This window comes from Bombina bombina, chromosome 1, assembly GCF_027579735.1.
Source record: "Bombina bombina isolate aBomBom1 chromosome 1, aBomBom1.pri, whole genome shotgun sequence".
Lineage (NCBI taxonomy): Eukaryota > Metazoa > Chordata > Amphibia > Anura > Bombinatoridae > Bombina > Bombina bombina.
In genome coordinates, this window is record NC_069499.1 from 925,172,918 (window position 1) to 925,197,994 (window position 25,077).

A 25,077-nucleotide genomic window follows, 5' to 3' on the forward strand; every position below is an offset into this window, starting at 1 on the left:
TCTTACAAATGTCAAAAGTAGCCCTATTTCGTCTCCCTCTGCATCCTGTGACATCCATCAGCCAATCACAAAATGCATATACTTATATAAAAAGATTGTGCACATTTAGATAATGGAAGGGGATTGAAAACTTGTTTATAATTGAATGCTCTATCTGAATTATGAAATATTATTTTTGATCTTAGTGTCCCTTTTAATGAATTTAGACATTTGTGTTTTATTATTATTTTTTATACTTTAGAAAAGCCTTTAGTATTTTTAGGGGGCCTTTACGAGTTGAGGCAGTGATATGTGGGCGTATGTGGGGGGGGGGGGTCACATAAATAAGTCCCTTGGATTCTGAGGGCTTACTTCCAAGAATAGAGTCATGTAGGGGGTCCTGGTTGTTATCAGGGGTATTGCAGTGGATGAGATGGTCTGTTGACTAATTGTTAGTGAGAGTCTGATCACAGTTAATCTGAACCTGATAGTGTCAGGAATAATGCTATCAGTAGGGACAGACATAGCATCTAGGCCAGTAGTCATTTAAAACCATGATCAATGTGAAAAGCACTTTCCATTGCCTTAAAATGCTTGCACTTATAACCTACAGTGTGCACATTTGTAATCGCAAGCAAGCCAAACATTATCTGAATCTGCATTCTTCTTAGGGATTGACAAGAATTGCTGGGGTTTTTACCTGTTTAAACAAATGGTATATGAATGTGTAAAAGGTATACATGACAAATATGTTAGAGATCATAGAATTTACCTAACGTACTTACCTTGTATGTTCCTTTAAGTCTCCAAAGCTACAATCAGGACAAAAGACAGAAGAACCCTGTTTTGGTGATGAAGTAGAGTAGACATTAATTAAAGGGACACTGAACCCAAAAAAAAAAATTCTATCGTGATTCAGATAGAGCATGCGATTTTAAGCAACTTTCTAATTTTCTCCTATTATCAAATTCTTTTCATTCTCTTGGTATCTTTATTTGAAATGCAAGAATGTAAGTTTCAATGCCGGTCCATTTTTGGTGAACACACTGTTTTGTTCTTGCTGATTGGTGGGTAAATTCACCTACCAATAAACAAGTGCTTTCCATGGTTCTGAACCAAAAAAATAGCTTAGATGCCTTCTTTTTCAAATAAAGAAAGCAAGAGAACGAAGAAAAATTGATAATAGGAGTAAATTAGAAAGTTTTTTAAAATGTCATGCACTATCTGAATCACAAAAGAAACAAATTTGGGTTCAGCGTCCCTTGAACCCCTTAATGACCGAGGACGTGCAGGGTATGTCCTCAAAAATAAATACAGTTAACGACCAAGGACGTACCCTGTACGTCTTCGGTCTGGAAAGCATCTGGAAGCGATCCTGCTCACTTCCAGCTGTTTTCCGGTTATTGCAGTGATGCCTCGATATCGAGGCATCCTTGTCAGGGTTTTTTCCCTGTTTTAATTTGCCATGTCTTGCTGGCAGCCATTTTACTCACCTCTCTTGCTGACTATGGTGCATTGTGGGGGATGCTGCTCATTTCCTACACTTCCTTTTATGGCCAGACTGGTGTGCATCATCTGTGTGAGACAGGATGCAGTCTCAGAATTGGGATGTCATCACTTATTATTTAAAGGGCCTCTGTTCAGTATGCTTTGCCTTTGTGTTGTCTCAGACCTGTTTGTGAGAGTTCCTTTGTATTACCTGGCTGTCTGACGTCCTTCCTGGTTCCTGATCCCTGGCTTGTTCCTGACTCTGCTGTTTTCCTTGTTCCTGATTACGGCTCGTCTGACTACTCGCTTTGGCTCCTGATTCGGCTCATCTGACTATTCGCTTTGGCTCCTGACTCGGCTCGTCTGACTACCAGCTCTGGTTTTGACTCATGGCTTGTTATTTGACTTGTGGACTTTTTATTATTTTTTGTTATTAATAAAGGTGTGATTATTTTTGTACTTCTCGTCTCAGTCTGATTCCTGGCACCCTGACATTACGCAAAGGCCATGAATCCTGATGGTGCTAATAATCCACCTTTACCTGCCATCATTTCCAGGATGGATGAACAGGATCACCGCTTGGATCAATTTACACTAGCCCTGCAAATCCTGCTGACTCGCAGTGCACATTTGGACCAAAGAGTCCTACAAGTTATGGCTGCTCCTGTTTTCGCTGCTGCACCTAGTCCTACCAGGAGCATGTCCGGTTCTGCACCTCTACCTCAGTGATATGGAGGCGATCCTATTCAGTGCAGAGGGTTTTTGAACCAGGTGGGCATTTACTTTGAGATGTTACCTCAGGCGTTTCCCTCTGACAGAGCTAAGGTGGGATTTCTCATCTCGTTACTCTCTGACGCAGCTCTTGCCTCGGCTAATCCCTTGTGGGAGACTAATAAACCTTGATTTCAAATTACCCTGAATTTGTGGCCTCCTTTTGAAGGGTATTTGATGTTCTGGCTCACTCCTCCTCTGCTGCTAAACGACTCATGTCCATTCAGTAAGGTACAAGATCTGTTGCTCAGTATGCTATTCCGTACGCTTGCCGCAGAGGTTGGTTGGAACAATGAAGCCCTTGTTGCCGCCTTCTTTCATGGGCTCTCTGATGCGATTAAAGACGAAGTTGCTGCCAGAGATTTACCAGAGGATCTCGAGGCATTGATGTCTTTTTTGATCCTAATTGACATCAGACTCAGAGAGAGGCCCTCTTTCAAGGAGCGCTTGCGGAAGCCTCCTGTTCCGTTGTCTCCTACGTGTTCGTTCCCACCCATGCCTCCCTCTCCTCTCATGCCTCCTGGTCCCAAGTCACCAGGTACCGCTGAGCTGATGCAGTTGGGATTCATGCGTCTCTCCACGGCGGAGAGGGCCTTTTGGAGGAGGGAGGGGCTCTGCCTCTATTGTGGGTCACAGGGCCACCTTTTGAAGTCTTGTCCTACACGGCCGGGAAACGCTCACACCTAAGGTCCTGTCGGGGCAGTCCTTGGGTGGTTTATCCTCGTCCCCGGAACCACTTAAGGAGAAACCTTTGGTCAAGGTTGTCCTTACCTGGGTGGACTCCTCCATAGTCAGTCAGGCTCTTGTTGACTCCGGTGCTGCGGGCTATTTCATTGACAGTGCTTTTGTATCAAAGCACTCCATTCCTGTTTTGCCTCGGTCCATTCCGCTTGCTATTGAGGTCATTGATGGCAGGCCCTTTCAGCCCACACTCGTTACTCACGAAACTGCTCCGTTGTCCATGGCTGTTGGGGCTCTCCATTTTGAAACCCTCCAGTTCCAGGTGATAAACTCTCCACATTTTCTGGTTGTTCTGGGTTATCCCTGACTCCAAAAGCACTGAATACACTGCAGGTCCGAAATTTTGTCGTGGTCCCTGCAGTGTATTTCCACTTGTCTTCAGAAACCATTTAAAGTCTTGTGCACTTCTTCAGTATCTCAATTGCCAGAGGAATACCGAGAGTACGTTGCCTCCTTACAGGTCTTACGATTGTGCCATAGACCTGCAACCCGGAGCCATTCCTCCTTTGGGCCGGGTTTACCCTCTGTCTGTTGCAGAGAATTGTGCTATGGAGGAGTATGTTGCCGATGCTCGTGGGGAATCATCCACAAATGCTGCTCTCCTGCAGGGGCTGGCTTCTTCTTTGTGAAGAAAAAGGGTTAAGACCATGCATCGATTATAGGGGTCTTAACCTATTCCGGAATAGGTTAAGAATGCTTAACCTATTCCGCTAATTACGGAACTCTTTGACCGCCTCAAGGGAGCTACGGTCTTTACTAAACTTGATTTGAGCGGAGCGTACAATCTCGTTAGGATCAAGGAGGGCCAGGAATGGAAAACAGCGTTTAACACCAGGAGTGGGCATTATGAGAATCTTGTAATGCCCTTTGGCCTATGTAATGCTCCTGCTGTTTTCCAGGAATTTATTAATGATGTCCTATGAGATATGTTGCAACAGTGTGTTGTGGTGTACTTAGACGACATCCTCATACAGTCACCCACACTTGAGGCTCATCGTTCTGATGTTACATTGGTTCTTCAGAGACTACGTGAGAACGGCCTGTTTTGTAAACTCGAGAAATGTGAGTTCCATCAGACTCAAGTAAGCTTCCTAGGTTATGTTATCTCCGTTGCAGGGTTCTCCATGGATCCTGACAAGTTATCTGCAGTTCTGCAGTGGCCTCGCCCAGTTGGTCTTCGGTCTATTCAACATTTTTTGGTGTTCGCCAATTACTATAGAAAGTTTATTAAAAACTTTTATTCCTTGGTCAAACCTATCACAGACATGACCCGTAAAGAGAATGATCCACTCCATTGGTCACCTACTGCCATTAAGGCTTTTGATAGTCTTAAGACTGCCTTTGCTGCCGCTCCAGTTCTGGCTCATCCTAACCCTGTCCTGCCTTTAATTCTTAAGGTCGATGCATCTGAGACTGGAGTAGGTGCCCTCTTGTCTCAACGTCCTATGCCTGACGGTTCCTTGCATCCGTGTGGTTTCTTCTCTAAGAAATTGTCTCCAGCGGAGTGCAATTATGAAATGAAATAGCGACAGGGAATTACTGGCCATAATTTTGGCACTCATGGAATGGAGGCATCTTCTCGAGGGTACTAGCGTGCCAGTGCTCATTCTTACTGACCACAAGAATTTAACTTATCTATCTGAAGCAAAACGTTTGTCGCCCAGACAGGCCAGATGGGCGCTATTTTTGTCTCAATTTAATTATGTGGTCTCCTACCTGCCTGGTAGTAAGAATGTTAGGGCTGATGCCCTCTCTCGACAAGTTTCGTCTCTGTCCAAGGAGGAGTCTGTACCTACTCCTGTTATACCTCCTGACCATATTTTAGCTACCATACGTACTAATTTGACTTCTCCCAGGCAAGAACCAAATGCAGGTCACCCAGGCAAGAACCAAATGATTTGGTCTGTCACTCGACAATTCTGATGTTGCTGCGTATGTTGCCTCCTGCTCAGTTTGTGCACAGAATAAGACTCCTCAACATCTTCCTGTGGGTCTTCTTCAACCTATTGCTAATGGTGAGCGTCCTTGGACACATCTTTCCATGGACATCATTGTCGAGCTCCCTGTTTCCAATGGCAATACTGTTATTCTTATGGTGGTTGACCGTTTTTCTAAAATGTCACATTGCATTCTCTTGAAGAAGTTGCCTATCGCTCAAGAGCTTGCTTCAATTTTTGCCCGGAAGGTCTTCCATTTACATGGGTTGCCCAAGGAGATAGTGTCGGGCTGGGGTAGCCAGTTTGTCTCCAGATTTTGGCGTTCCTTTTGTGCTCAAATGGGGATCCAGCTTTCCTTCTCCTCGGCATATCACCCTCAATCTAATGGGGCTGCGGAACGGTCTAATCAAGCTCTGGAACAGTTCCTCCGTTTCTATGTCTCAGATCACCACAATAATTGGTCTGAACTGTTACCTTGGGCAGAGTTTGCTCGTAATAGTGCTATTAATGCTTCCTCCAAATTATCCCCGTTCATGGCGAATTATGGGTTTCAACCATCCTTGTTGCCCGATTCATTCATGTCTCAGGGTATTCCGGCTTTGGAGGAGCATCTCCGGCAACTCCGTTCCACGTGGGTGCAGATTCAGGATTGCATTCATCGTTCTATGAAGCGCCAAAAGTTCCAGGCTGACTGTAGGTGTCTGCCCGCGCGCCTTCCTACCAGGTTGGTGAGAGAGTCTGGCTGTCCTCCCGCAACTTGAACGTTCATGTGCCTTCCAATAAACTGGCTCCCCGTTATGTTGGTCCTTTTTGAATACTCCAACGGGTCAATCCTGTGGACTACGCTCTTGACCTTCCTCCTGCAATGCGCATCTCCAATGTTTTTCATGTCTCCCTCTTGAAACCATTGGTTTGTAATCGGTTTGCCACTGTGTTGCCTCGTCCCCATCCTATCTTTGTTGACAACCATGAGGAGTATGAGGTCAGCAGCATTATTGACTCTCGTATGTCCAGGGGCTGTGTACAATATTTGGTTCACTGGAGGGGCTACGGTCCAGAGGATCGTTCTTGGGTTCCCTCCTCTGATGTTCATGCTCCCGCCCTCCTCCGTGCCTTCCATGCCCGTTTCCCCAATAAGCCTTTTTTCCTTCCGTGGGGGAGGGGTCATTGATGGGAGGGTACTGTCAGGGTTTTTTCCCTGTTTTGTTTGACATGTGCTGCTGGCAGCCATTTTACTCACCTCTCTTGCTGACTATGGTGCATTGTGGGGGGATGCTGCTCATTTCCTGTACTTCCTTTTATGGCCAGACTGGTGTGCATCATCAGGATGCAGTCTCAGAATTGTGATGTCATCACTTATTATTTAAAGGGCCTCTGTTCAGTATGCTTTGCCTTTGCGTTGTCTCAGACCTGTTTGTGAGAGTTCCTGTGTACTACCTGGCTGTCTGACGTTCTTCCTGGTTCCTGATCCCTGGCTTTTTTCTGACTCTGCTGTTTTTCTTGTTCCTGATTATGGCTCATCTGACTACTTGCTTTGGCTCCTGATTCGGCTCGTCTGACTATTCACTTTAGCTCCTGACTTGGCTCGTCTGACTACCAGCTCTGGTTTTCACTCCTGGCTTGCTATTTGACTTGTGGACTTTTTTTATTATTTTTTGTTATTAATAAAGTTGGTATTATTTGTGCACTTCTTGTCTCAGTCTGATTCCTGGCACCCTGACAATCCTTTAATAACCCTTTTTAGCCATCCGATGCAGAGAGAGCCACTCTGTGGCCCTCTCTGCACCGGACATCTATGGCCGGTATCGTTGGTGGGAGCCGTTGTGGGAGGCGGGTGGCGGCCATCGATGGGCCTTGTTGATGTGGAGGGGGGCGGGATCGTGGGCGGTCATGGCCGGGGGCGGGCATGGAAAGGCGGGGGGCGGGCGCGAGCACGGGGAGGGAGCGGGTGGGAACCGCTACACTAAAGAAAAATTTGTGTTAAAAGTTGGAAAAAGGGGGGCATAGATTGTAAAAAAAAAGATCAGTCAGGGAGTGGGGGTTGGTCTGTGGGGGGGGGTTAGCTACACTACAGAAGAAAAATAAATAAATAAAACACATTTTTTTTGCAAACTGGGTACTGGCAGACAGCTGCCAGTACCCAATGGCCCCCAATATGGCAGAGGGGGAGGGTTAGAGAGCTGTTTTGGGGGGATTAGGGAGGTTGGGGGCTAAGGGGGGATCCTACACAGCAGCATATGTAAATATGCTAAAAAAAATTAAAAAATTCAGATACCTTTTATTTTAGTACTGGCAAACTTTCTGCCAGTACTTAAGATGGCGGGGACAATTATGGGGTGGGCAAGGGAAGGGAGCTGTTTGGGAGGGATAAGGGGGTGTGATGTGTCAGGTGGGGGGCTGATCTCTACACTAAAGCTAAAATTAACCCTGCAAACTCCCTACAAACTACCTAATTAACCCCTTCACTGCTAGCCATAATACATGTGTGATGCACAGCAGCATTTAGCGGCCTTCTAATTACCAAAAAGCAACGCCAAATTCATATATGTCTGCTATTTCTGAACAAAGGGGATCCCAGAGAATCATTTACAATGATTTGTGCCATAATTGCACAAGCTGTTTGTAAATAATTTCAGTGAGAAACCTAAAGTTTGTGAAAAAGTTTGTGAAAAAGTGAACTTTTTTTTATATTTGATCGCTTTTGGTGGTGAAATGGTGGCATGAAATATACCAAAATGGGCCTAGATAAATACTTTGGGTTGTCTTATACACTACACTAAAGCTAAAATTAACCCTACAAACTCCCTAATGAACCCCTTCACTGCTGGGCATAATACACGTGTGGTGCACAGCAGCATTTAACAGCCTTCTAATTACCAAAAAGCAATGCCAAAGTCATATATGTCTGCTATTTCTGAACAAAGGGGATCCCAGAGAAGCATTTACAACCATTTGTGCCATAATTGCACAAGCTGTTTGTAAATAATTTGAGTGAGAAACCTAAAATTGTGAAAAATGTAATGTTTTTTTTTAATTTGATCGCATTTGGCGGTGAAATGGTGGCATGAAATATACCAAAATGGGCCTAGATCAATACTTGGGGTTGTCTACTACACTACAATACACTAAAGCTAAAATTAACCCAAGAAGCTCCCTACATTCTCCCTAATTAACCCCTTCACTGCTGGGCATAATACACGTGTGGTGAGCAGTGGCATTTAGCAGCCTTCTAATTGCCAAAAAGCAAAGCCAAAGCCATATATGTCTGCTATTTGTGAACAAATGGGATCCCAGAGAAGCATTTGCAACCATTTATGCCATAATTGCATAAGTTGTTTGTAAATAATTTCAGTGAGAAACCTAAAGTTTGTGAAAAAATTTGTGAAAAAGTGAACAATTTTTTTTATTTGATCGCATTTGGTGGTGAAATGGTGGCATGAAATATACCAAAATGGGCCTAGATCAATACTTTTGGATGTCTTCTAAAAAATATATATATACATGTCAAGGGATATTCAGGGATTCCTGAGATATCAGTGTTCCAATGTAACTAGCGCTAATTTTGAAAAAAAGTGGTTTGGAAATAGCAAAGTGCGACTTGTATTTATTGCCCTATAACTTGCAAAAAAGCAAAGAACATGTAATCATTGGGTATTTCTAAACTCAGGACAAAATTTAGAAACTATTTAGCATGGACGTTTTTTTGGTGGTTGTAGATGTGTAACAGATTTTGGGGGGTCAAGTTAGAAAAAGTGTGTTTTTTTCCCCCCATGTTTTCATCATATTTTGTATTTTTTTTATAGCAAATTATAAGATATGATGAAAATAATGGTATCTTTTGAAAGTCCATTTAATGGTGAGAATATGTGTGGGTACAGTAAATGAGTAAGAGGAAAATTACAGCTAAACACAAACACCGCAAAAATGTAAAAATATCCTTGGTCCCAAACGGACAGAAAATGGAAAAGTGCTGTGGTCATTAAGGGGTTAAGTCTTAAATGAATGTCAAGCTGTGAGTATGCTTGTGGTGGGAAGGTCACAGTGAGGGGTCTTTTAGTGCAAGTGATACCATTGGTTTCACACTCCTCATTAAATAGTTATAGATTTAGGGTGCAATTAGTGGGAATCATTTTCAGTGAGGGATCACTTAGGTTGTGCTCTTAAAGGGAGCCTTAAAGCTGGCTTTGTGATGGGGGATTCCTGATGAAGGGATCACATGGGTGGTGGAGCATTTTGTTTGAATGCTTGTGGTGGGTAAGGTTTCTGATAGCGGGGAGTTTGATCTGATGTTAATTAAACAAAGGAACAAGTGGAATGATTAGTTGTCAGGGTTATTTCCCTGTCGTTTACCATGTGCTGCTGGCAGCCATTTTACTCACCTCTCATCCTGACTATGGTGCATTGTGGGGGATGCTGCTCATTTCCTACACTTCCTTTTATGGCCAGACTGGTGTGCATCATCCATGTGAGACAGGATCCAGTCTCAGAAATGTGATGTCATCACTTATTATTTAAAGGGCCTCTGTTCAGTATGCTTTGCCTTTGCGTTGTCTCAGACCTGTATGTGAGAGTTCCTGTGTATTACCTGGCTGCCTGACGTCCTGGTTCCTGTTCCCTGGCTTGTTCCTGTCTCTGCTGTTTTCCTTGTTCCTGATTCCGGCTCGTCTGACTATTCGCTTTGGCTCCTGACTCGGCTCGTCTGACTACCAGCTCTGGTTTTGACTCCTGGCTTGTTATTTGACTTGTGGACTTTTTATTAGCTTTTGCCTGGGCTAATCCCTTGTGGGAGACTAATAAACCTGTGATTTCAAATTACCCTGAATTTGTGGCCTCCTTTCGAAGGGTATTTGATGTTCCGGCTCGCTCCTCCTCTGCTGCTAAATGACTCATGTCCATTCAGTAAGGTACAAGATCTGTTGCTCAGTATGCTATTGAGTTCCGTACGCTTGCCGCAGAGGTAGGTTGGAACAATGAAGTCCTTGTTGCCGCTTCTTTTATGGGCTCTCTGATGCGATTAAAGACGAAGTTGCTGCCAGAGATTTACCAGAGGATCTCGAGGCATTGGTGTCTTTTTTTATCCTAATTGACATTAGACTCAGAGAGAGGCCCTCTTTCAAGGAGCGCTTGCGGAAGCCTCCTGTTCCGTTGTCTCCTACGTGTTCGTTCCCACCCATGCCTCCCTCTCCTCCCATGCCTCCTGGTCCCGAGTCACCAGGTACTGCTGAGCCAATGCAGTTGGGATTCACGCGTCTCTCCGCGGCGGAGAGGGCTTTTAGGAGGAGGGAGGGGTTCTGCCTCTATTGTGGGTTACAGGGCCACCTTTTGAAGTCTTGTCCTACACGGCCGGGAAACACTCAGACCTAAGGTCCTGTCGGGGGCAGACCTTGGGTGGTTTATCCTCATCCCCGGAACCGCTTAAGGAGAAACCTTTTGTCACGGTTGTCCTTTCCTGGGTGGACTCCTCCATAGTCAGTCAGGCTCTTGTTGACTCCGGTGCTGCGGGCTATTTCATTTACAGTGCTTTTGTATCAAAGCACTCCATTCCTGTTTTGCCGCGGTCCGTTCCACTTGCTATTGAGGCCGTTGATGGAAGGCCCCTTCAGCCCGCACTCGTTACTCACGAAACTGCTCCGTTGTCCATGGCTGTTGGGGCTCTCCATTTTGAAACCCTCCAGTTCCAGGTGATAAACTCTCTGCATTTTCCGGTTGTTCTGGGTTATCCCTGGCTCCAAAAGCACAATCCCAGTCTCGACTGGCGCAGGTCCGAAATTTGTCGTGGTCCCCGCAATGTATTTCCACTTGTCTTCGGAAACCAGTTAAAGTCTTGTGCACTTCTTCGGTATCTCAATTGCCAGAGGAGTACCGAGAGTTCTTAGACGTATTTGACAAGGTGCGTACCAGTACGTTGCCTCCTCACCGATCTTACGATTGTGCCATAGACCTGCATCCCGGAGCCATTCCTCCTCAGGGCCAGGTGTACCCTCTGTCTGTTGCAGAGAATTGTGCTATGGAGGAGTATGTTGCCGATGCTCTGTCGTGGGGAATCATCCGCAAATCCTGCTCTCCTGCAGGGGCTGGCTTCTTCTTTGTGAAGAAAAAGGGTGGCGAGTTAAGACCATGTACCGATTATAGGGGTCTTAATCGTCTTACCATTAAGAATGCTTACCCTATCCAGCTCATTAAGGAACTCTTTGACCGCCTCAAGGGAGCTGCGGTCTTTACTAAACTTGATTTGTGAGGAGCGTACAATCTCGTTAGGATTAAGGAGGGTCACGAATGGAAAACAGCATTTAACACCAGGAGTGGGCATTATGAGTATCTTGTAATGGCCTTTGGACTATGTAATGCTCCTACTGTTTTTCAGGAATTTATTAATGATGTCCTATGAGATATGTTGCAACAGTGTCTTGTGGTGTACTTAGACAACATCCTCATACACGCTACCACACTTGAGGCTCATCGTTTTGATGTTACACAGGTTTTTCAGAGACTATGTGAGAACGGCCTGTTTGGTAAACTCGAGAAATGTGAGTTCCATCAGACTCAAGTAAGCTTCCTAGGTTACGTTATCTCCGTTGCAGGGTTCTCCATGGATCCTGACAAATTATCTGCAGTTCTGCAGTGGCCTCGCCCAGTTGGTCTGCGGTCTATTCAACGTTTTTTGGGGTTCGCCAATTACTATAGAAAGTTTATTAAAAACTTTACTTCCTTGGTCAAACCTATCACAGACATGACCCATAAAGAGAATGATCCACTCCATTGGTCACCTACTGCCATTAAGGCCTTTGATAGTCTTAAGACTGCCTTTGCTGCCGCTCCAGTTCTGGCTCACCCTAACCCTGTCCTGCCTTTCGTTCTTGAGGTCGATGCCTCTGAGACTGGAGTAGGTGCCCTCTTGTCTCAACGTCCTACGCCTGACGGTTCCTTGCATCCGTGTGGTTTCTTCTCTAAGAAATTGTCTTCAGCGGAGTGAAATTATGAAATTGGCGACAGGGAATTACTGGCCATAATTTTTTGGCACTCAAGGAATTGAGGCATCTTCTCGAGGGTACTAGCGTGCCAGTGCTCATTCTTACTGACCACAATAATTTAACTTATCTATCTGAAGCAAAATGTTTGTCGCCCCGACAGGCCAGATGGGCGCTATCTTTGTCTCAGTTTAATTATGTGGTCTCCTACCTGCCTGGTAGTAAGAATGTTAAGACTGATGCCCTCTCTCGACAATTTTCACCTCTGTCCAAGTAGGAGTCTGTACCTACTCCTGTTATACCTCCTGACCATATTTTGGCTACCATACGTACTAATTTGACTTCTCCCTTGGGGGAGGACATCCTTGCTGCACAAACCAATGCACCTCCTGAGAAACCTAGTGGTAAGTGTCTTGTTCCTGAGAATCTTCAAATTAAACTTTTGCACACTTACCACTATCCTAAAGCCGCAGGTCACCCAAGCAAGAACCAAATGATTTGGTCTGTCACTCGACAATTCTGGTGGCCAGGTCTTCGTTCTGATATTGCTGCGTATGTTGCCTCCTGCTCAGTTTGTGCACAGAATAAGACTCCTCGACGTCATCTTCAACCTATTGCTAATGGTGAGCGTCCTTGGACACATCTTTCCATGGACTTCATTGTCGAGCTCCCTGTTTCCAATGGCAATACTGTTATCCTTATGGTGGTTGACCGTTTTTCTAAAATGTCACATTGCATTCCCTTGATGAAGATGCCTACCACTCAGGAGCTTGCTTCGATTTTTGCCCGGGAGGTCTTCTGTTTACATGGGTTACCCAAGGAGATAGTGTCGGACTGGGGTAGCCAGTTTGTCTCCAGATTTTGGCGTTCCTTTTGTGTTCAAATGGGGATCCAGCTTTCCTTCTCCTCGGCATATAACCCTCAATCCAATGGGGCTGCGGAACGGTCTAATCAAGCTCTGGAAAAGTTCCTCCATTGCTATGTCTCAGATCACCACAATAATTGGTCTGAACTGTTACCTTGGGCAGAGTTTGCTCGTAATAGTGCTATTAATGCTTCCTCCAAGTTATCCCCGTTCATGGCGAATTATGGGTTTGAAGTTCAACCATCCTTGTTGCCCGATTCATTCATGTCTCAGGGTATTCCGGCTTTGGAGGAGCATCTCCGGCAACTCCCTTCCACGTGGGTGCAGATTCAGGATTGCCTTCATCGTTCTATGCAGTGCCAAAAGTTCCAGGCTGATCGTAGGCGTCTGCCCTCACCTTCCTACCAGGTTGGTGAGAGAGTTTGGCTGTCCTCCCGCAACTTGAACCTTCGTGTGCCTTCCAATAAATTGGCTCCCTGTTATGTTGCTCCTTTTCGAATACTCCGATGGGTTAATCCTGTGGCCTGCGCTCTTGACCTTCCTCCTGCTATGCGCATCTCCAATGTTTTTCATGTCTCCCTCTTGAAACCATTGGTTTGTAATCGGTTTACCACTGTGTTGCCTCATCCCCGTCCTATCTTTGTTGACAACCATGAGGAGTATCAGGTCAGCAGCATTATTGACTCTCGTATGTCCAGGGGCCGTGTACAGTATTTGGTTCACTGGAGGGGCTATGGTCCGGAGGAGCGTTCTTGGGTTCCCTCCTCTGATGTTCATGCTCCCGCCCTCCTCCATGCCTTCCATGCCCGTTTCCCCAATAAGCCTTTTGTCCTCCCACGGAGGAGGGGTCATTGAGGGGAGGGTACTGTCAGGGTTTTTTCCCTGTTGTTTGCCATGTGCTGCTGGCAGCCATTTTACTCATCTCTCTTCCTGACTATGGTGCATTGTGGGGGATGCTGCTCATTTCCTACACTTCCTTTTATGGCCAGACTAGTGTGCATCATTCATGTGAGACAGGATGCAGTCTCAGAATTGTGATGTCATCACTTATTATTTAAAGGGCCTCTGTTCAGTATGCTTTGCCTTTGCGTTGTCTCAGACCTGTTTGTGAGAGTTCCTGTGTATTACCTGGCTGCCTGACGTCCTTCCTGGTTCCTGTTCCCTGGCTTGTTCCTGTCTCTGCTGTTTTCCTTGTTCCTGATTCTGGCTCGTCTGACTATTCGCTTTGGCTCCTGACTCGGCTCGTCTTACTACCAGCTCTGTTTTTGACTCCTGGCTTGTTATTTGACTTGTGGACTTTTTTTTATTTTTTGCTATGAATAAAGGTGTGATTATTTTTGCACTTCTCGTCTCAGTCTGATTCCTGGCACCCTGACATTAGTGCAGCATGTTTAATGGATGTTGCAGATGTATGAAGCCACATTGATGATGTGCACTGTAAAGGCTGCTGCTAGATAGAAACATAGTATCACTGATTTTGATGGTAGATATGAACCATGGGCCCAAAATGTCTGCCCAAAAATGTAAACTTATCAAGCTAGTATGGCTACTTTTCTTGAGGGATTTTAACAGAGTTAGCATATGGAGGGCTTCCCCAGTTTCCAATCAGGCAATGCATCTATTCATGGATGCCGCCGGTAGCCCTGGCTTTGGAGCATACTTTAATGGTTCTTGGTGCGCAGTTGCTTGGCCTTCTGAGTGGCGGAGCATAGATGTGGTCAATAATCTCACACTTTTTGAGCTATTTCCTAACCTAGCAGATATTGAATTGTAGTGGGGTCGGTTACAGAACAGGACAGTAGTGTTTTGGTGTGATAATCAGAGGGTTGTTTAATGCCATTAATAGGCTTTCCATGAGTTCTCCACCCATTGTGAATGTCCATAGACAACTAGTGCTTAGGTGCCTGCGTCATAACATCGAGTTAAGCACTAGACACGTCCCAAGGGTTCACAACGTGGTAGCCGATGCTCTCTCAAGATTTCAGTGGATAAAGTTCTAGGAGTTGGCGCCAGGTGCACAAAAAAGGGGTAACATTTGTCCAACATATGTCTGATAGGTGGTGGGTTCTGGGGAGCTACACTAAGGCTGCTTAGAGGTTCGCTGGTACCTAGGACTTGGCACGCATACAGTTTTTCCTCAAATGAATGGGGACGTGACTAGGAGCTTTTTAGCTAGGGCGGCCTTGAAGGTAGTTCGAAGGTTAGGGTAGAGACAGAAAGATGTGAGAGAGCCAAACACCAGGAATAGGTTATTGCAGCTAGTGGGACAACTTGAAGAAATTTGTGACTCAGGTTATGAAGTACGAATCAGCGAATTGGTAGTAATATCTAAGGTAACCCCAGGTTTAGGTTTATAAAGGAGTCATGTGAGGTTTGAATGCCAGGTAGTGTTTGTTTATGTAGCTAGATCAGGTAGGGAGGGATAGATGGCTCAATTTGCTTTCACAGGTGGAGCCATCTATCTGTCCAGTAGCGCTGTGCAGAAAATTCATAAGGATACAGCCCAAAGTTGTTGTTTTTTTATTGGCACATGGGGACGGGTCATTTTTATCCCAGTTCCAGTTCAGGACAATACTTAGAAAGGTGGTGGATAGTCTAGGCTGGGATCCAGCATTGGTGCCCCCCCTACTCTTTCAACATTGGGATGGCCACAGACGTGGCCATGTCTGTGTGTTCGGAGGAACAAATTAAAGCAATGTTAGGAATTTTAGAGTTTTTTTTCTTAGGTGGTATCTGTTAGTTTGTTTTGTGTGTTTCTTTAGTGGTTATTGTTATGTTCTTGGTTGGAAGCCAGGACCTTATGGTTTGTTACTGTTATTTGCAGGTCAGGCAGCAGGGAGCAAAAGAGTCTCGATTTTGGGCCACTCATATATTCATTGGGTGGCCATTCAGGATGGATCGCAGCCAGGAGGCCTGCAGCTGGGACTGCCTTCAAAGAAGGTCAACATGATGGATAGGCAAGAGGGGAAAGCTGTGGGCTAATATACCAGAGCAGGTGGCTGAAGCCAGGAGAAGATGCGGGAGGCCACACATCATTCTCTTTCCTCTAGGGGGTAATGATGTGGGGATGATGCTGATGGGAGATTTGGCGAGTGTTATGATATCTGATGTCAGATGGCTCATGACACAGTTTCAAGGAGCTAACATTATTTCGTCCAATATTATATTGAGGAATATCTGGAGACATATGACCACCAGAAAGCAGGTTTCCGTGTAAAAAGGAAACTCAACAGGGATATGAGAAGAATGGCTTCAGGAGGAAATGTGGTTTTGCATGATAACATCAGAATTGACTATGCAGGCTTATTTAGGAGATACCAAGTACATCTTTCTGACAAGGGAATGGATTTGTTTTTAGGAAATGTTAGTGTCATTTTGTGTTTAATGGCAGCAAAAGTAGTACTCTTTAGATTGGCGGAAAGGGGTGCAGCAATAATATGACGTTTTAAACAAGCAATTATAGAAGTGAGGTACAAGAAGGCGTATAGGACCCTAGTCGCAGAGGGGCTAGGGATAGGTCGGCCCTCTGCACAATCTTCCTTGAGCTGACAGGTAGGGTATCCTCATTCCCACAAGATGGCTGCACCCCTTATAAGTTGGCTTGTTAGAACAGGAACATCTTGCCAGCTAGAATTAGTTTAAGAGTTAAAAATTATTTATTTATATTAATAAAGCAACCACTCCCCCCATTGGGGATGTTTTTTTTTCCCCAATCTTGAGTGTTGTGTTTTTATTGGTGGGTAAATTGGTGGATAAGGTTAAGTGTTATCTAACCTGGAAATAAATAAAACATGTAACCACTTAGGAAAATTAAGGACCGTTTTAGGGACGCAACAAGGTAATTTATTTTGAGATAAGAGGTAATTTATTTTGGGAGAAAGTAGATAGGAGAGGGTTAAGAATATGGTGCTGGCAAGGCAGCATGTGTGTGAGGAGGAGGGGCAAAAGAGGTAGTTTTAAGAACTACAGACAGGAAATAAGCCACTAACCTGTTTTTTGTCTTCCCCCCAGCCTTCCCCATTTTGTTGTGGTTTTCTTTCCTATGCAGGAGTTACATGACTAGAGGATAGAGTGTTGGTGCGTGGACATAGTCCCTTTCCTTTGGCAGGGAGCTGAATAATCATTCAGACCTTTGTAAGCCCAGGGGCCTTAATTGGTAGCATGAGGTCTTCCTTTGGGACTAACAGTCTTTTGGCTGAGGAACCATTGACTTATCAGTGCTGGAGAACTCTCAACCCAGGCAGTAGGTGGGATGCATGGCATCATGCATCTCCTGGGTGGACGGAAAGGGGTGCGGCAACAATTTGACGTTTTACACAAGCAATTATAGAAAGGAGGTACAAGTGGGTGTATAGGACCCTAGGGATAGGTCAGCCCTCTGCACGATCTTCCTTGAGCTGACAGGTAGGGTCAGTGTCCTCATTCCCACAGGGCGGCCGCACCCCTTATAGGTTGGTTTGTTAGGACAGGAAAATCTTGCCAGCTAGTAGTAGTTTAAGAGTTAAACGTTATTTATTTATTTAGATTAATAGAGCACCCCCTTCCCCATTGGGAGATAAGGTTTTTTCTCCCAATATTGAGTGTTGTGTCTTTATTGGTGTGTAAATTGGTGAATAAGGTTGTGTTATCTAGCCTGGAAATAAATACAACATTTACCCCTTAAGGTGATATTAATAATCATATTATGGGGGCCTTTATGAATTCAAATGGAGGCGCCAGCCCATTATAAAAAAACAGCTGCACAAAGAGTAATATGAGATATCAGGTGTTAGAAAAAAAATGGTGCTTTTACATAGGGATCCATATGAACGTATGTATAAATACTGTATATGTATATATATATATATAAATATACATGCATGTATTTCTAAACATATGTATTTACAGACATATATACACATATAAATACAGATATAAATATATATATATATATATATATATATATATATATATATATATATATATATATATATATATATATATACTGTATATATCTCATTGCAATTCTGCTCTAATGTTTGCGTGAGCTGGCGGCTGTTTTTTTTCTGCATGAGGATGCGACCATGAGAGCACATATGTTTTACTTGCGACCTGTAATAAGTGTGCAACTGGGCGTGGGATGGTAAAAAAAGTTGAACGCAGATAAAGCACTCACGGGAGAGCATATTTGCGCTCCACTCATAATCTAGCCCATAGTATGGTTGGACACTCCAAATAGACCACACAATACAGAGTTAAAAGGTTTTTCATGGCATGTACTATTTATGCACCTTGATTAAACTCTGTGATCATAAGATAATTGGCAGTCTTGAGTTGGTAATTAGCCAGGAATTATAGAAAAAAAACATCTGGTCACTTCTGGTTGCCAACAAGCTGCAAAAACAACTCCTATTGTTACTGAATAAGAAAGTGTGGCTCTGTCTGTGCATGCCATGTGTTGCTTTTCCAGTACTGATTAGGATTTCAGAGCTTCTTTGCCAGCAGGACCATTTTTTTTATGCACCATTTGAGGATCACAGGTGGTGCATTTAACCTGACACTCCCAGGGGCCTTGTCTGCCTTAGCACCTTTTTCTGTTCTGTTATTGATTGGCATGCAGCACTGAGTGTTTAATGGACCAGTGTATTTTACATGATGGCCTGTGACATCATGTGACTGTGCAAGAATCCTGTAATAGCTACATGTGCATAACAGGGGTTAGTCTTTCTGTTTTACCCATTGGTGTTTATGTGTGTGTATGTATGTATGTGACTGTGTGTATTTATGCATGCATGTATGTGTGTGTATATTTTGTGGAACCACCAAATTACAGACCTTGTTACTACAGCATGAGGGGGGGCAGGGGTAAACAGTGTCACTATACAGTATCACTATATACAGTACGGGGGGGGCTGGACCATGTCACAGACTACTGTGGTCACTTTATAAAGTATTGGGGCGGGTAGGGTCAGGCCAGCCACCTCACCGGCAGATTACAGACTGTGTCACTGACTCACTTTTATACAGTACTGGTGGGTAAAACAGTGTCAATATATACAGTAATAGGGGGTCAGACCATCTCACAGACTGTGGGCACAGGGTACCTCATTTTGCAGACATGTAATCTGAATCACATTTTTTTCTGGGTTAAAAAATAAAAAAAAATGTATCAAATTCTTATTTTTTTTTTTGGGTGGGGTAGGGGGGGTGGGGGGGCCCTTCTTAGATTCTTGCACCTGGGCCCTGTGGTTTCTAGTTACACCTCTGGTTGTGCTAGTCATAAAATGTTAACATAACATTCCTTTGTATTCATTCCTTGAACGTCATGGTAATATCAAGTCAAGTGTGTGTGACAGCCATAAAACCAGCAGCCTAAAAACACTGCAAGTTGCAAATAAACAGGGTTACAAACCTTTCTTCGTTGTCTTCTCTAATCTCTATGCTATCAGGCATGATCAGCCCAACCCCCACTGCTGTCTTAACGGCTCCGTTTGACAGGGGAGTTAGCCAGTTTGAGAGGAGAATCTACAGCTACCACAGCTAAGGAGAAAAATTACTTTTAACACAGGCCACAACAGAACAAGCAGCTGACCTGTACTCTGGGTTACTGGCTGCATTCTGACATCTCCTGCCTCGCAGAGTCGCAGCCTCCTTCTTTCCCGCTCAGTCAGCAGCCAGCAAATGTTTCAGAGCATTGCCATGGTAACATGCGGCAACGCTCTGATTTAAAACTGTTACAATTATGCAGGCACGCAGTCACTGAAAAAAAAATACTGAAAAGTAAAAAGTTTGAAAAAAAGTTTTGTTGTGCTGAGGGCCCCCCCCCCCCCAGGGTTGGACCTGCCGGGCCCGGTCGCAACTGCGATCTCTGCACCACTGATAGTTCCGCCCCTGCTTAAAACTTAAAATATCACAGAGAATGTTTAGACAAGGGTACAGCCAAAATAACTTAACCAGTCTTCATGGTATTTGGTTGGAAGGTAACTCTTATGCGCTACAGCATGTTTGTCCAGCTGAAAACTATTAAAATAATTCTACAGGTGCCAAATACAAGATCAAAGAAAGTAATGCAATAAAGAATGTATACAGTGAAAAAAATCACATATAAATATAGTCACAAAGAGTAACAGTCCAGAATAATATGATAATATGAACTCTCAGATATATACTGGTTCACACTGAAACAGCTACATTTTAATATGACTTGTCACAGTAAAACATCTTCTTAAAAATACAGAGAGAAAATTTCCTTGGTTATGCAAAACCAAGACTTATAATAGTGGGTATAGAAAAAAACCAATTCAATCATAAATTTAGCTGACCTTACTTGGTACTATTTAGGCAATCTAGGCTAGTTTGCCTCTACAAAACAAAGGTAGCCGGCACTTCTCCAATTAAAAAAACTTGAAGTTTATTGTCACAAACAAATAAAAAACTAAAAATCATATACTGTGGAGGTTACGTCTAGTTTGCCTAGCTCTCCGATACTGTAGGTATGGCTTCTAAGAACTAAACACAAAAATACAACAGAGCTTAGCTCCTCAATCCAATTCTGAATAAACAATCGGTCTCAAATAAAAGATCAAAATTCAAACAAATACATTTAGAATAATTGATGTGGTGCTGCTGGGTAATTGATTCAAGTGTCCTTTATTAAAACAGAGCTAAAAAGTAAAGTCAGCATAGCACTCCTTAGGCTTGGAATTGGGCAACACCTTTTTCAATTATAATAGTACGTAAAGAGTATAATATTAAGTATAGATTTAACTGCGGCACCATTCATGTTGTATACATACTGACATGTGCCTACAGTTGTATCTATATGGGCTGTACAAAGAGAAGTATACGCACCAGATTAGGAGCACACTTTAGAACGGCACATACTGTTTCCCCTGACAACTCAAAATAAGGCTAATAGATTGGGTACAATCAAGCAAACCAAACAGATTAGTTAAGACAACATGAGACTTTTTGGACCCATCAATTGGAATACTTGCAGCACAAAGTCATTTATAGTAGTAGTTTCCATTCGGTTTTAGTAGTTTCTAGTCAATTTTTATTTAGCGTTTTTCTTTTATAGTAGTGACGTATTAATTTTATTGTGGATTTTATAATGTTTATTTACAATGCTTATTGTATGATTGTATATTTCTGTGGGATATGTCATAGAACTGAGCCTTGAGGAACCCCAACAGAGAGGGGTAGAGGGGAGGAGGAAGAGCTAGAGAAGGATGCACTGAAAGTACGGCTAGAATGGTAGGAAGAGAGCCACATTAAAGTTGTGTCACAAAACCCAAGGATTGAAGAGTTTGCCACAGCAGTGGATGTTCAACAGTGTCAAAGACTGCAGAGAGGTCTAATAGGATTGCCATGCAGTAGTGACTTTTTTAGGCTTGGCAGTAAGCAGGTCATTTGTCCCTGTGGTGATGGCAGTTTCGGTAGAGTGTTGGGGGCAGAAGCCAGATTGCAAATGGTCAAGAAGATGGTTAGATGAGAGAAAGTGTGATAATCGTTTATAAACAATACGCTCAAGAAGTTTAGAGGAGAGGGGAAGAAGAGAGATTGAGAGATAGTTGCAAGGGGATGCTGGATCAAGTGACTTTTTTAAGAATAGGTGTAATTAGAGCATGTTTAAGGGATGATGGAAATTTACAAGATTTAAGGGAGAGGTTGAATGTGTGTGTGTGAGAATGGGTGTAAGAGTAAGGGAAAGAGACGATAGCAGTTGTGAGGGCATAGGATCAAGGGGACAGGTACTAAGATGGGAAGATGAAAGTAGAGTAGAAACCACCTCCTTTGTAACAGGAGTGAATAAGCTGAGTTTTTGGGTGGACTGAGTTTGAAAGTTTGGTAGGAGGTTAATTCATGTTGGAGGAGTTCATTTTAGTTTTGAAATGTACTGAAAAGTCTTGTGCTGTGAAAGAAGTATCAGTGGGAGAAGAGGGAGGGCACAGGAGGGTATTCAAAGAGGAGAAAAGGCACTTAAGAGTGTAGGACATAGATGAATGATAGTTGCAAAGTATTTTTGCTTGGAAAGGTTGAGGGCAGAGAAATAGGAGTGAAGCATAAATTTGTAATGCAAGTAGTGAGATTTCCTCCAGTGCTGTTCTGCAGTGTGGGTGCATTTTTTGCATGTAGAGTGCCAGATGTGTGTGACATGGCTGGGGGTGCACGCTATGGATGTATAGGCAAGGGAAGAGGTTGGAATGGAATTATACAGAGACATATATTCCTCAGGGCAAGAAAGGGAGGATATTGCAGGAATAAGGGGGTTCAGAGCGTGAGAGAGTAGTAAGCAAGAAAGGGAGGATATTGCAGGTAGAAGGGGGTTTAGAGTGTGAGAGAGTAGTTCTGTGTTATGATGTGTACAATTCTATGGGGTCCATTTGAAGGGTTAGGTGATGGGTGTGCAGTCGATGTAGTGATGCTGCATGTGGTGGTCAGAGAGTGGGAATAGGTAGTAAGTAAACCAAAAAAAAGAACAATGGTAGCTGAAGATTAGGTTAATTAAATGGCCATTTTTTTGGGTGGGAGAATTAGTTTACTGGGAGAGGGAAAATGATGAAGTGAACTCAAGGAGTTTTGAAATCACAAAGAATGAGGGCAGGTAAGTCACAGTAGAGGAAGTAAGGTAGCCATGAGGTGAAGTGGTCAAAGAAAAGATTGGGTGACCCATGGTGGCGAAAAATGACACCAACTCAAACAGATAGGGGTGAAAATAAACAAAATGTATGGGCTTCAAAGGAAGAAAACGTGAGGGAAGAAATGAGGGTAGGTATTAAAAAGTACAGAGGGAGAAGGATGCCAACACAGCCTCCTTGCTTGTTGCCAGGCCTGAGTGTATGGCTGAAGTGCAGGGTGGCAGGGGAGGCTGTGTCTGAGAACCAGGTTTCAGTGAGGGCCAAGAGATTAAGGGAGTGGGAGATGAGCTCGGTCATGGGCAGAGGTAAGTTTGTTGCATATAGAGCGAGAGTTCCATAGTGCACAAGTGAATGGAGTATGTACTTTTGGGAGGCATGGGATAGAAGTGAGGTTAAATCTATTTATTTTATTATAGTTTCTGTAAGGTGTGCATAACTGGGTAAGGGTGAGAATGAAGGAGGGTCCAGGATTAGGAGAGATGTCCCCAATGCTAAAAGCAGCAAGTTTAAGAGAAAGAGTAGGTGAGAAGGAGATTTGTAGCAGTTCGAGTATTTATGTGAGATGGTGCAGTTTAGTGGTAAACATTTTAAAACAAAAAGTAGCGCATGAGAGCTGAGGTAGGGACAAGAAAGGAGAGAAGGGTCTATAATAAATTTGTGTGGAGAAGGGAAAAGTAAGAATGAGTGAGCCTGTCTTTAAAGTAGAAATGAGGTTATAACAAGCAAAAGCAGGCCAGAAAACATATCAGAACCGTAAATCCAGAAAACGGTGATATCAAGGGGTAATTCAAATCTTCTTCAGTTCTTGTATAAATCTTAGTGCTATCACTTAAAAGATGTTTGATTAGAGAGATGGAGTTCCCTGCAAGTGCTGTCCCCTAGCTGATCTTAAAGGCACAGTCTACCTGAAAATTGTTATTGTTTAAAACGATAACTAATCCCTTTATTACCTTTTCCCCAGTTTTGCACAGCCAACATAGTTATATTAATACACTTTTTACCTTTATGATCACCTGTATATAAGCCTCTGCAGACTGCCCCTTATTTCAGTGATATTTTTTTTAGCTTTTTACAATCTGCATTTTAGCCAATTAGTGCTGGTTCTTGGGAAGCCATTATGATTCACCACGAGAGTGAGCACAATGTCATCTATATGGCAGGCAGGAACTAGCACTGTCTGACTTTATTGCAAGATTGTAAAGAGCTAAAGAAAAGCACTGAGATAAGGGACAGTCTGCAGGGGCTTAGAAAAAGGCAGTCTTAGAGATTATAAGTGTATTAATATAACAATGTTGTTAATGCAAAGATGGGGAATGGGTAGTAAAGGTGTTATCTTTTTAAGTAATAAAAAAATCAAGTAGGCTGTCTCTTTAAAATTATAGGCCTCTGCAGCTAGTTGAGTTTATTAATTAGTTGATTGCAGACTAAGAGATAAGCGAGGCCCAGGTGAGCACAGTAAAATTTAGACGAAGATCAGAGGTATAGATACAAGTAAACCAGCAGTAAACCTGTGAACAGGATTTGAGCAGGTAAAAAGACAGTGAAATCAACCGGTGAAAAACACGTAACAAACCATGATTTAAATTTTTTTAAATGGGCCAAGGAGAGGCAGTAAATTCAGAGGGTAAAAAACATGCATCAAAACAGAAGTCTATTATGTGAGGGACTAAGTGCACCTGCGCTATCTAATATGCAGATTTTAGAGTGCCCAAGACTATCGCTTAATTGAAAAAAAACCTGAATTTGAGCAAAAAGAGAAATGATATTGATTGTATTCAAGCAATGTTAACCCATAATATCACTAATAGTTTTAGAAAAGTCGAGTAATCAGATTTGTCGGTGTTTCTAAATAATAATAATACATTACATATCCTATATAAACCAGGTGATAACAATATAAATTGATGTGGAAGTTTTGCCTAGATTATTTGGTTTAATGGTATATTACTTGTTATTAAAGGGACATTAAACACTTTGAGATAGTAATATAAAATGATAAATAATATATATAGAAAAAAACCTCTGCAATATACTTTCATTATTTCTTTTGTACCCTTTTCCTGTAATTCCATTCTGAAATTGTGAGCTTTTCAGTTCCTGTTAGAAAATGTAGAACACTGTTATATTCCACACAACCATTGGCTGCCCACTCTAGTGACCTATTTATAACTGTCCCTAATTGGCCACAGCAGAGAAGGTAAATTAAGTTACAACATGGCAGCTCCCATTGTTTTATAGACACTAAAATGTTCCACTTATTTTGTCAATAAACAGTTAATTAACCTTTTAAAAATACATCTACATGCTATTCTCAGACTAATCTTTTCTTTGAATGCATCATTCATTGTAGCATTTATTTAGTGTTTAATGTCCCTTTAATAAATAAAGCTCAATAATGACAAAAACATGTAACAAGGACTTTATCAGCTCAAGGTCTAGGAGCACGTGGTGTGGGGAAGAGTTTGTGAATAAATGTGTATAATTATATCACAGTGAAGGTCACTGTAACAGCTTAGGAACCTGTTGGGAACTATAAAAGAAATGGAATTAGGGTCTGCAAGACAACGGCATTCTGCCAGCTAAAAAAATCAACATGGGTTTTCTGTGGCTTTTCATAGGCTTAGCCCTAATTCATAGTGGATACGGTAAGATATACTGCATTATACAAAATAATCATTCTTTATTTAATTTTATAGTACAATAATTTA

At 43.0% G+C, this 25,077-nt stretch overlaps 1 protein-coding gene across 1 annotated transcript in view; it reads left to right on the top strand.

The window, feature by feature from the left end:
- The first annotated feature begins 24,910 nt into the window (after positions 1 to 24,910).
- LOC128640456 (chymotrypsin-like protease CTRL-1) overlaps positions 24,911 to 25,077 on the top strand; it is a 45,648-nt gene continuing 45,481 nt past the window's right edge. The window contains exon 1 of the mRNA XM_053692935.1: positions 24,911 to 25,014. Within this exon, the coding sequence (XP_053548910.1) occupies positions 24,963 to 25,014 (52 nt within the window). The 5' untranslated portion in view covers positions 24,911 to 24,962. The remainder of the gene's footprint in view (positions 25,015 to 25,077) is intronic.